Source organism: Prinia subflava, chromosome 23 (genome assembly GCF_021018805.1).
Source record: "Prinia subflava isolate CZ2003 ecotype Zambia chromosome 23, Cam_Psub_1.2, whole genome shotgun sequence".
Lineage (NCBI taxonomy): Eukaryota > Metazoa > Chordata > Aves > Passeriformes > Cisticolidae > Prinia > Prinia subflava.
Window position 1 is genome coordinate 3,946,858 of NC_086269.1, and position 11,808 is coordinate 3,958,665.

The 11,808-nt window shown below is 57.2% G+C and overlaps 1 protein-coding gene across 1 annotated transcript; it reads right to left on the reverse strand.

The window, feature by feature from the left end:
• Positions 1-1,152: 1,152 nt before the first annotated feature.
• TULP1 (TUB like protein 1) lies at positions 1,153-8,363 on the reverse strand. The gene is made up of 10 exons (XM_063418221.1): positions 8,104-8,363; positions 7,760-7,864; positions 7,517-7,651; positions 7,271-7,362; positions 6,907-7,080; positions 6,437-6,549; positions 5,827-5,935; positions 5,565-5,663; positions 5,124-5,295; positions 1,153-4,324 (listed from the first exon to the last, which is right to left on the reverse strand). The coding sequence occupies exons 1-10, from the start codon at positions 8,114-8,116 to the stop codon at positions 4,191-4,193; spliced, it is 1,146 nt and encodes a 381-aa protein (XP_063274291.1). The 5' UTR covers positions 8,117-8,363; the 3' UTR covers positions 1,153-4,190.
• Positions 8,364-11,808: the final 3,445 nt, after the last annotated feature.

Sequence of the window (11,808 nt, forward strand, 5' to 3'; positions counted from 1 at the left end):
AGGGGACGTTCTTTGCATCCCATTCCTTCTAGAAACATATTTTTCTAATTTTCATCATGAGCTTGGTTGTATTCAAGCGTTTTGGGACAAGACAGCCAATGCTTCAGTCCGTGAAGTGACAGGCTCTGAAGCATCCAGCGCATTCAGCAATTGTGTGTGATTCATAAAACCATATCACATTCTTCCACCCTTGGCCTGCTGCTAACTTGTAAGAAATCTGGACCAAAAACTGCAACAAAATGGCTGCAATTCTCCAAGGGCTGTTCAGAGCCTCGTTACTCATCCCTTACTTGGGCAAAAATGACATTGGGCGCTCCTGGAGATGACAGCCTTAATTGAGTTCAATAGGAGTTTAGGCTGAGTAAGGCATGAGCAAACAAGTGTGCATTAGCCCATGAATAAAAAGCCTGATCCACAAATGTTTAGGGACACATGTAACACTGAGCAGGGAGTGCTGAGGGGGTCACTGCTGCTCTGGCCTGAACATTTGGGCAGGGGTCTGGCTACAGCATCCAGCACAACTGATAGCGACAATGGGATGAGCTTGTTCAGGAGTGCAGAGATTCAAGGCTGGGTCAGTGGTTTGTTTCCATTCTGCCTCTTAATTTTTATTTATTTTCCTCCTTCAGAAGTCTGTAGTTCTTGTTTCTGCTATTTTTTTTTTTGTCCACTGGTGGAAACAGCAACTTCCTTTCTCAAATTATAATATAAAAGAGCTGCAAGCTGCAACGCCATAAATAATATTTTCTTATGGCCAGAACATCCAAATCTAGGCAAGACACCAAGAACAGCTACAACATTGTAAAACTCCAACACTTCTCCAGAATGGATTCACTAATTAAAAAATGACTCCTTTCAAAAAGCAGTTGAAAAATATTGGCTTTCCCATTGCCGCCTGTCGCTTGCTGCATTGAGAAGGAGCCCTTCCTGCAAAGCCACAGCTGAGCTAACCAGCAATGAGCCTGCCTTTCCCCCTAAAAAGATGTTACCAAAATAAATACAAGGGAAGGGAGAGGGAAGAGAAGAACACCTTTGTTACAATCACTTCTTTAATTAATTAAAGTATCACCACTTCAAAGCTGGAGAGAAATCCCCCAGGGCTGGGGCCATGGCTGGGAACCGAACAGCTCCAGCCCTTGCATTGCTGGACAAGGAGGCTCCCAGTGCTGCTCTCCCTCCCACACACCCCGGGATGTACCAGCCCTTCCCTCCTCAGGCTGGCCTGCCCCGTGGGGCGTTTGGAACCCATGGAAATATCTGTCAGCCCTGCAAGAGAGCAGGGCTCAGAACTGGGTGCGTGGAGCCCCCCAAACCCCAGAAATCTGCAGAAGAGGGAGAAGCCAGTAGTTGGAGGAGAGCCCCACTTCCACCTCCCTGCTCAGCTCTGGACCAGCATCTTTCCACCCATCAGCAGGGGATGGGGATGAAGCACAGAGAGCCACCAGCACTGCAGTGACACTGGTCCTGGCTGGGATGTGCTGCTCAGCAGCAAGGTGGGACTTATTTTTTTCCTCCCCTTTGCCTTATAAGCATCTCTGCAAAAATAAAATGCATTTCCCAGGAGGTCCCCTTGGGGAGCCGATGACAGTCACCGCTTGTGCCCCTGCATGAGCACTTTGTGGGGTTAAGTCCATGCCTGCAGCACCAGCCCAATGCCTGCACCCCTAAAATGAAGCTGCAGAAACCTCAAAGTCTCACACTGCAGGGCAAACATCATCCCTGGGGACTGAGGAAACCCTTTCTCCAAAGAACACACACACACACACACACTTTGGACTCAAACACCATTGATAAGGCTCTTTCTTCTTCTTCTTTTTTTTTTTTTTTAATCTTTTCTTGCAGCGAGCATTCCTTTCACACCCACGCACACCCCAGCATCCCCAGCCATTGGTCTGCCGGCGCATCCGTCACACTTTCCGCCGGCCAAAGCAGAGACACATTTCAACTGCTTCCATCCCTCATCTCCTCTGGTGTTAACAGCCAGCGCAAACAAAGGGCCCGAGGATCCATCGCCCTGTTAAATTGTTTTCGTTTGTTCCTCCTGCCGCAGTTGGTTTGCGTTAGAGGATTTGTCAAAGGGGTTCTGGATGGGCGGCCCATGCATGGCTGCTCTGAGATTGGGTGACACCGCATGGGACACCCATGGCAGGGATTCTGCTCTGCTGTGGGTGACAGGGCAGGAAACCTGAAGGGTTTGCAAGCAGCAATGGGCAAATGGAAACGTTTTGGGTGAGGGGAGGGAGAATCAACCTGGGGAGCAGCTGGGATAACAGCAGACAGAACCTGGGGAGCCCAAACCCCTCTCTCTCTCACCCTGCTGCTTCTTTTCTCCTCGCACTGGAGGAAATGGGGACAAGTATTAGCTCAAGCGTTAGCTGAGCTCGTCCCGATTTCAAACAGATGTTGGGTTTGTGACTGGATTTGGGCAGAAAGCTCTTGCTTTCCCCACATTTGCTGGCCATACCCCGACAGGGATGCTGGCCCCAAACTGCTGTGGCTGGTTCTCCCTTTGGCTCACAAGATGTTCTCTGAGCTCACTGCGTGGGTAATGGATGATGTCCCACATGGGCTGGCTTGTCCCCAAGCTGTCCACCTCTGCCTGCCCCGCCACGAGCATCTGCCCATGAACCACGAAGCCCAGATTCGTACAGCCGGGGAAAATCTCCACTCCCATCTGCAAAGCCACTGGGGCAGATGTCCACCAGTGGCCCAGCAGCAGCTCGTGGTCCCCCTGTCACTGTCATTGTCCTCAGCTCTATGCAGACAGGCCAGGCCATGGTGATGTTGCGACACTGCCCAGAAAGGATGAGCATCCCTCTTGCACAATCTCATCCATCTCATCCATCTGCTCCTCAGCCTTTCAGCTGCATTAACTTGGGGGGCTCATAACACCCCAGAATGGGGGAACAACCCCTCTGTGTCCTGGGAAGGGAATCCCACATGGTTCTGGAGCCCGTGCATGAGCTGAGCAGGTGGGAGAAACAAGACCAGAGAGCTGAGGACGGTGTTTCAGGGCTCCTTGGCATGTCCCCGTTTTTCTCACCACTGAATTCATCAGATTTGGGACTGTTTGTGCAGCCAAATCCTCACCCCATAACTGGTGAAACTGGGGGCATGAGCAGTCCTGGTCCCAGTGAGCTGCCTGTCTTCAGCATCTCCCCTTCCCAACGACTCCCTGCAGCTCCCCACCAGCCTGAGACGGGATGGCACCTTCTGTCCACCACCCCTCATGAACAGAGAGCACTGGTGAGGTGGCTGTGGGGACACCTGGGGCAGTGAGATCGGGAGGGGCATCACAGAGTAAAGGGGCAGTGAGAGCTGAGGGCACGGGGAGCTCAGCAGGGCCCGTCTGGGTGCTGACCGTGACTCAGCACCACACCTCATGAGTCACTCCACTGCTTCCTGGTGCACCCTGAGTTTTCTCTTCCAGGTCTCTCCTGGCAGCGTTGACCCAGCTGGGCCACCTGCCAGCAACGCAAGCTCTGCCTCACGTGCCTGCCAGCCCTGCTCTGCTGGCACTGTCACCCCTGGGCACGTGCCTGTGCGCTGCCAGTGCCAGGCTGCTTCTGGGGACCCAATCCCCAGCGTTTTCTGGGCAGTGAGGGGAGACCCAGTGGGTACAAACGCCATGGGCATCAGCCATCCACTCACAGCAGGGCAAAATGGGGCAAAAGAGGGGCTTTGTGCCTGGTGGGCAATGAGCTGGGAGGGGGGTCTTTAGCTGGGAGCTTAGGCAGAGCCCACCTGCACGTGGGCAGGGATGAGGAAACACAAAGTGAGGAGACCACCCTGCCCCCTTCTCACTGGCAGACTGAGTGTAAAGATACAAACCATAACAAACAATCAACCAAAAAAACCCCCAAAAACCAAACCAAAACAAAAGGCCAAAAAAAGCTGGGGGGAGGGATGAGTTTCCAGGATCTGAGTCCAAAGGGACGAGACAGGGTTTGCAGTCAGCCTCATCTGCTGAACATGAATAACCTCCAGCCCGGCTCTGCCATCACCCCAGCCCAGCAATTTGCCCCAGATTTGCCTAGAGAGGGTGGGCGAGCATCCCACGGCACTCAGTGGGCACCAGGCACCTTGAACCACCCCAGGAACAACCGTGACTGCAAGAAGGTGGAAACGCAGGGAGCAGAACAGGGATGCAGGAACATCCTGGGGCCCTGCAGGCAGCCCTGGGGCGGGTGCTACTCGCAGGCCAGCTTCCCATCAAAGCTGGAGAGGGCGATGGCGAAGGCCTGCACGGCGCACAGGGGGTAGTTGTAGTCCATGGTGAAGGCGTCGTCCGCCACACGCCCGAACTGCATCACGATGTAGTCGGCTGTGGGACAGAGGGCGAGCTGCTGGGCTGTCACCTCTGCACCCAGCCTGCCTTTTCCCAGCAAGTGGCAGAGTCCAAAAGAAGCTGCCCACGCACCTCCCACCCAAACTCGGCCTGTGAGCCCTGTGTTGGCTGCGTGGTACTGCAGCACAGATCACCAAAAAGCATCATTTTCCCATTGCACAGAGCGTGGCACCCTCTGGTCCCTCCAGCACCCCACTCCCCGGGTACCACAGCCCCCCAAGGGACAGGGACCCCACTCACCCCACCCCCCACTCCCTGGACAGTGGGATTGCTGCTACTGGAGGGCGGGTGACAGGAAATCTGTAAAAATAACCAGGGGCCCTCAAGAGGCTTTTTCTGTCCCGTAACCCAACACCCCAGAGGCCAAGGGCTTCTGACTGCACCGGACAGGTGACGAGCAGCCACATCCAGACAGAGCTGCTGCCACCCCTGAGGGACTGTCCCTGAGGCACAGTGCAACCCAGGGTGCCAGCGGTGTGGGCTGTGCTGGGGACAGCTCTGGGCTGAGTGGGTGGCTGTAGTGTGATGGGGGCTCAGCACCCCACAGGATCTGTCCTTGCCCTAAATCTGGCTGGCAACAGGAGCCCCAGAGGAGTGCCAGGCCCAAGGGCAGCTCCTGCACGGTGCCTGTCCAGCTTCATCCCAGCTCCAGCAAAGACAGGCAGGACCCCAGAGCATGAAAAAACTAAACCTCATCAAAAACAGTGGGGCCAGCTCATGAGGCAGAGCTCCCCCACCCTGTCCCCTGCCCCATCCCACCCCTGTCCCAGCTTACGGTCACTGCTGTGCACAATCTGGAAATTTTTGACGGAGGCGTGGGTGACCCGGCCATGGAAATTGAGGACGTAGGATTGGGTCTCATCATTCCAAACGGGGGCTTTGTTGTGCAGCTCGATGACGTTGTCCATGTTCCTGTTCTGCCATCGCATCAGGAGCCCATCGTTATCCTGGGGAGGGGCAAAGAGGGAGTGGAGCAGAGTTGGGGTGACCCCTCCAGAGCCCTGCCACTTCCTGTGGCTTGCCTGGGGGATGCCCTGTAGCAGTACCCAGCTGGAAATGGGATCTCTCATGGAGAAAAAAACACACACCATGTCCCCCACCTTGAATTTCAGGGACACCTGAAAGCCTCTGCATGCCCCAGGATGGGTAAAATCCGAGGTGGTGCCCAGCAAACCCAGCTCCCGAGGAGTTTCTCCCAGTCTGTCCCCTGACTTACGTTCCGGGGCCGGATGGGCACCCGCTCACAGTCAGCGTTCATCCCTGGGATGATCACAGTCATCTTCCGGGGGCCTTTGAACCCTAAAACATTGGTCTCCTGCAAGAGAAACCCTGTCTCTAAAACCAGCAACCACTGCTGGTTACAGCCTCTCACGGGGACTGAACGGGGGCTCAGGGGTGGGCCCAGCCCACCCCACAGCTCTGCAAGCCCCAGTGAAGGGGTGGGTGCCGGGCAGGGCTCCCTGTGGGGCTGCTCTTACGTAGACCACGGCTGAGAGCTCCTGGCGCACGTTGGACCAGTCGGCGTTGGCCCTGTCGGGGTTGGCGCCGTTGTCGAACACGGTGAACCTCGTGCCCATCAGGTTGGACCTGCAGCCAAGGGTGGGACACGGCCCTGGCTGATGCCACTGAGTCCCCTCCACCCCCTCCGTGACCCCTCTCCAGGCACAGCCTTGGTTTTGGTCTGGCTGCAAACCCCTGGTGCTGCACCCCACTCAGGCTGACCGTCCCACTCCCCAGCGATTTTCTCAGGTTCAAGGAACCCCTAAATTGGGGTGTGATAGGTGCTGCCACCACGGGGACCCCCAGCACTGCTGTGTGGCTGCTGGCAGTGCGGGCTGGGACTTGCTGGGACTTTTCTAGCCGTGGCCTGTCTGCTGGGAGGAACCGGCCAAGCTTGTTTTCCCCTCTCAGCCCCCCACCACTCCTCAGGTCACACACAGCAGTGGGAAATGCTGAATTTAGCCTCCTGTCTGCCTCAGCCGTAGCTTGGGACAGCCTTTAAGCCATGGGGTGGGAAGAGGGTGCTGCAGAAATAGGGTGCCACCAAATTGGGGTGCCACTAAACTGGGGTGTCACCTCTGCTCCTACCTCAGCTTCCCGATGAAGTTCTCTCCACCCCGTGACAGGTCAGTGGGGTCGATGGAGATGAGGTAGTTGGAGGTTTTGCTCTTCTTACGCTTCCTCCCAGCAAGGAGGAACACCTGGTAGAGCAGTGGGACCGTGTGGGAATGGGACATTGTCACTGCTGTCCCCAGCTGCTGTCCCCCAACAAGTCACTGCCATGACCTTGAGCAAGTCATGAAGATGATGCCCCAGATACTGCCTGCATTACGGGGCAGGAGGGGCTGAGACCAGCTCAGCTTTAGCAGGGCTCTCTAGCCACTCTTGCTCAACATCCCCTGTGCCATCCCCAGGGGAATTTCCTCGAGGAACTGCAGGAGAGGGGAGCAGCCTCATCCAGGACGCATCAGCACAGGGGGATGCAGGCGAGCAGCCCCCCCAAACCCTGAGGGTGCTCCCTGGGATGAGCAGAGCCCCGTGCCCCCACCCCAAATCACCTTCTTGTCATTGTCCAAGTGAAGGTAATAGGTGGGGTAAAGGCCCCTGTCCATGCCCTTCTTGTCCCGTGTCACCCGGCATTTGACCGTCACCCCCTGTGGCGCTGGCTGCAGCACAAACTCCTCCAGGTTGTCCACCTCGATGACAGGGGATGGGGGCCTCTCCTCCTTCTGCTGCTGGGTGAGAGGGGACGGTGACCTCAGAGCCCCCCTCCTTCCCCAGCTAATTGCTCCTTGCTATCCATCCCCCCCAGGCTCTGCAGCTGGTGGCTTTGGGGACACTCTGGTGGGTTTCACTGGGGGATGCTGCAAACCTTCTGACCCCCCTGAGGGGATCCCCATGGCTCTGAGGGGTCTTTTGTACCTTCTTTGATTTCTTTGCTTTCCCCTTCTTGTTGGAGTTTTTCTGCAGGGTCTCCGGGGTGTCCTCCTCACTCTCAACCCCTTTGGGAGGAACTGCAGGCAGGAACAGGAAGGGGCACAGAAGAGAGAAGATCCTGACTTCACTGAGCCTCAAAATCAAGCTCGGCATAGATCCATGCCAACATCAGTGATTGTAACCTCATCCCCATGGCCAAGCTCACTGCACCCCCAAGTGCCAGGCTCTCACCTTTCTTTTTGGATTTTTTCTCTTTTGGGGGGTCCCCACCAGTCTGAAAGAGGGATGCTGGGTTTTTCTTCTTCTCTGACCTAATGGGTTTGGTGCTGGAGTCGGAATCATCCTCCTCATCACTGCTGGTGGCAGCTGTGAGGGACATGGGGGACATGGTCACACAACACTGGGTGCTGTTGGCTCAGGGTGATGCCATCAGGCAGCAGGACTGGCTGCTACCCCCTCCTGCTCGTCCCATACCTTTCTTCTTGCTTTTCTTCTCCTTCTTCACCTGGAACATGGACATTGGCTCCTTCTTGGTGCTTTTGGCAGATTTGGCTTTGCTGTCAGGGTCACTCTTGTCTTCTGCTGGGACAGAGAAGCTGATGACCAGCCAGACAGGGGATGGGAATGGGCAGTGATGGGGACAAGGAGGTGACAGGATCAGAGCAGCAGCAAGGGCTGAGCTGGGGGGAGATCTCCTGGGGAGGGGCGATGTCTCTGCAGCCCCCTGAGCCTCCAGGGACAGTGATGGGGTGCAAGGCACTTCCCTCATCCCAGCAAGGGAGCTGGGCTTCAGCTATCCCTGTCGCCTGGGCACTCACCCTTCGGCTTCATCTTCTTCTCCCCCCCGCCTGAGAGGGGCTCTTTGGGAAGCTTCTTCTTGAGCTTTTTCGGCGGGTTTTTATTCTCCACCTCCTCTTCCTCTTCATCATCATCCTCATCCTCTGCCGGCTCTGCCCAGAGGTGACCACGGCATCAGCCGACACAAGGTCCTTTGGCAGCGGGGGCCGTCAGCCCCGCGGTCAGCGAGGAGGGCTCGGGCTGTCACCCCGGGGTGGCGGTCCCGCTGTCACCCCGGGGTGCTGGCCGGGACCCGGCCGCGCTGTCCGGCGGGGCGTGGGACGCGCAGCCACAGCGCTCTCTCGCGGCCTCAGCCCCGCCGTGCCGAGCCGCTTTGGCTCCAGAGAAGTGTCCGTGGACCTAAGTGCCACCTTCCCAGGGAGTGTGTCACCCCCCTCTTCCCCCTCTCCCCCTCGATACCAACTCCCCCACCGAGGCAATGAGCGTAGGTCCCCTGCCACATCCCAGTTTCTCCCAGGACCGCAGCTGGGTTTCAGCCAAAAAGCTTTGCCGGGGGTGTGCAGAGCCCCGGCACAGCCCCGGCACAGCCCCGGCACAGCCCCGGCACAGCCCCGGCACAGCCCCGCAGAGCCCCGGCAGGCACCGGGAGCACCGACGGCGCTATCGGGACATGGTACAGGGGCACACGAGGTGCCACGAGCGAGTGCCTGCACAGGGGTGGGTGTTGCCCCCGCACCTTGTGGCTTCTTGGAGCCCTTGGCTGCTTGGGAGCGGGGAGCCAGGCCTTCCTTCTTCTTCCGAGGCTCCTTGGTGAATTTGGAGGACGGGTCCTTGTCGCTCTCCTCCTCCCCTTTCTCCTCCTTCTTCTTCCTCACCTTCTTCACCCCTGTGCATTTCAAGAGATGCCCACGATGGATGCAGGATAGGGCCCCCCATTTCCCCAATTTCCCCCCAGTTTCCCCCCATTTCCGTGGGAGCTGTGGAGGATCTGTGCTCACCCTGTGCCGGGGCTGGAGGCTCCTCTGCAGCCCCTGCCTCATTCAGCTTCTTCACCCGCAGTCGCCGTGGTTTGGCCTCGGGCTCCAGCCCAGGCTCCTGCCTCTTCTTCTTCAGCTTCTGCCCTCATGGGTGGTGCTGCAGAGGTGGTGCCAGCCTTAAACACCTTTTCCCTTTGGCAGGCGACCCCTGCTCATACAGCACCGGGTCCCTTTCAGAAATACAGCCAGGCCTCCCTGGCCCAGCACGGGAACAAGGGACATGCTCAGGAACAGGGACACACGGACACCTTCCAGTGAGTGACTTACCGTGGGGCAGCCCCCCGAGGAAGGCAGAGGGAGGAAAGCAGAAAGGTCTGTTAGCAGACAGACAGAACATCTGCCCTGGGACAGCCCTGGAGATAAGGGTGATGAGGGTGACAACCCTGTGATGCTGCTGCTGTGACACCGTGTCAGCACAGAGGGACAAATCACACTGTGGCCATAGGGACCCTGGCTGGGCCACTCTGGGCACTGATGGCCATGCTGGGTACCTGAGCTGGGACAGGGGACACAGGGATGGGCAGACAGCCTGGCCTGTCACATCCATCTCCTCCCACCCCCGCAAGAGGCTCCTGTGGATGGCAAGGAGGTCAGCAGGAGCAGGGAAGTGGGAGGATTAGGCACAGCACACCTAATCCTGGTTAGCTGGGGCTATAAATAACCCCGATTTACCAAATACGGAGCATGTGGGTCAGCACTTGGCTCTGGACAGGAGGTATTTGGGGAGTGGGTGTCAGCTCAGGGCTCTCAGAAAGTGATCTCAGCAAATCCAGGTGCACCAAGGCTTCCACTGCCCTACAGAGCATCTTCCCCCTTGCAGGGGTTTTGCTTCTCCCACTCGCCCCAGGGCAGGGTGTGAAGGTGTTTTACAAAAGGTGGATCCTGATGGATCCCAGAGGGATCCCAGGACTGTGAATTTGGGGAGGGGGAGCTGGGGGCTCCATGTGAAGCTGGGAACTGGCTGCTTTCTTCCGTGTCATGAGCTCACACGGAAAAGCTCCTTTGCACCCCCTAATCCCTTAAGCAGCTGTGGGGTGGGCAACCACTCCCTTACTTAACAAAGCCCTTCAAGGAGGAGCTGCTGATTAAAAATTAAATTGGGTGGTGGACGAAATTGCTGCTGAGACCCTCCCAAGGCTGGGGGGCACCTGGGGGCTGTTCTGAAATGCAGGGAAGGGGGATCTGGTTTTCAGGGTCATGGCCTGGGGAAAGTGAGTCACAGTTTACAGCTTAACTGAGGGGCTTAATTAAATTGTTATTTAAGACCTAGGAACCCTCCTCATGGGGTACTTCAAAGAGATGGAGGGAGAATTCAGAAGGATGCAGAAAGAAGGAAGGGCTGTGGAATTTTCTCTACCCACCTGCTCTGGAGGGGATTCCCAAAAATCTCACGCCCTCACGGGCTGCAGCAACCCAATAGAGTGGCCCAAACAGCCCCAAATCAGCCTTGGTGTGGACTGTGGGGTTTGAGGGTCTCTGATGTCCCCAGCCCTTGGGGACAGCCCACAGCAGGGGATGGTGGCACAGGGCTGGAGGGGAAGGATTTTTTCTCACCTGTTTGGGCTTGTGCTGGGGGCTCCCCGGCTCTTCACTGGGGCTGTGGGGCACAGAAACCAAAAGGGTGAGAATGTTCAACCCTCCACAGACCTGGGGGCACGAGATTGCCCCAGTTTTTGGTAAAGGGGGAAAGGTCAGACTTTCATTTGGTTCAGTAGCATTTCCCCCTGTCCCAACAGGCCTGTCTGACACCATCCTTCCTCACAGGGAGCACAGGACAGGCTCTGCCTCGGCCCAAGGGGGACAGCAAGGAACTTAATTTGGGGATCCCCCTCAAACAAACACCTTTCCTCCCTGTAAATCAATGAGCATCATCCCACCAACCCCCAAAGGAAGAAACACCGCGATAAAACAGTTACATTCCCCTGGGGAATGGTTTCTCCCCCCTCAGAGACCCCTGGAGCCTGTAACCGTGTAGTTTAACCCTTCCTCCCCTTTCTGACCCTAACTCAGAAACTGCCCAAACTGCCTTTCCCTGGCAGAAGCCTAGATAAGACCCTCTTCCTCTACACTCGTCCTCTTTCCCCTCTGGACACCACCTGGAATAAACGTCTTGAACTGCAGCTGGGGGTCAGAGCCTCTTTTGGAATCCTTTGTCCTGTCCATGAAATATTCCTCCTAAGCTCTCTAAGGTTTGGGCTAGCCTAGGATCATTGGAGGGGCTACAGGGGGATTCATTTCATAAAACCTCTCCCTAAATTGCATTTCAATTGAAAACAGGAGGGCGAAAAAAAGCGCTGGAGGAGAGGGGAATCCCCCGGGGGTGTCCAGCCCATCGCCCATCCCGCAGATCCCGCCGGCACTGACCTGTCGGCAGCCCAGACCTCGCGCAGGATCTCCGTCTGCAGCGGCATCGCTCCGGGTACGGGACGGCTCCGTGCTGCCCTGCCCGGTCCTGCCGTGCCCTGCCCGGTCCTGCCGTGCCCTGCAGCCCCCGGTGCCCGCCCTGCCGCCCCTAGCAGCCCCGGGCCGGGGCCATGCGGTCACCGCCAGCCGCAGGAGCCGGAGCTGCCTCGCAGCCTCGGCCCGGCCGCCTCCGCACGCCTCTGCGGCGGGAGGAGGAGAAGGGAAAGGAGCAAGAGCAGGTGGAGGAGGTGATTAACTTTATTTCTCCTGAAACTCGGTTAAGAG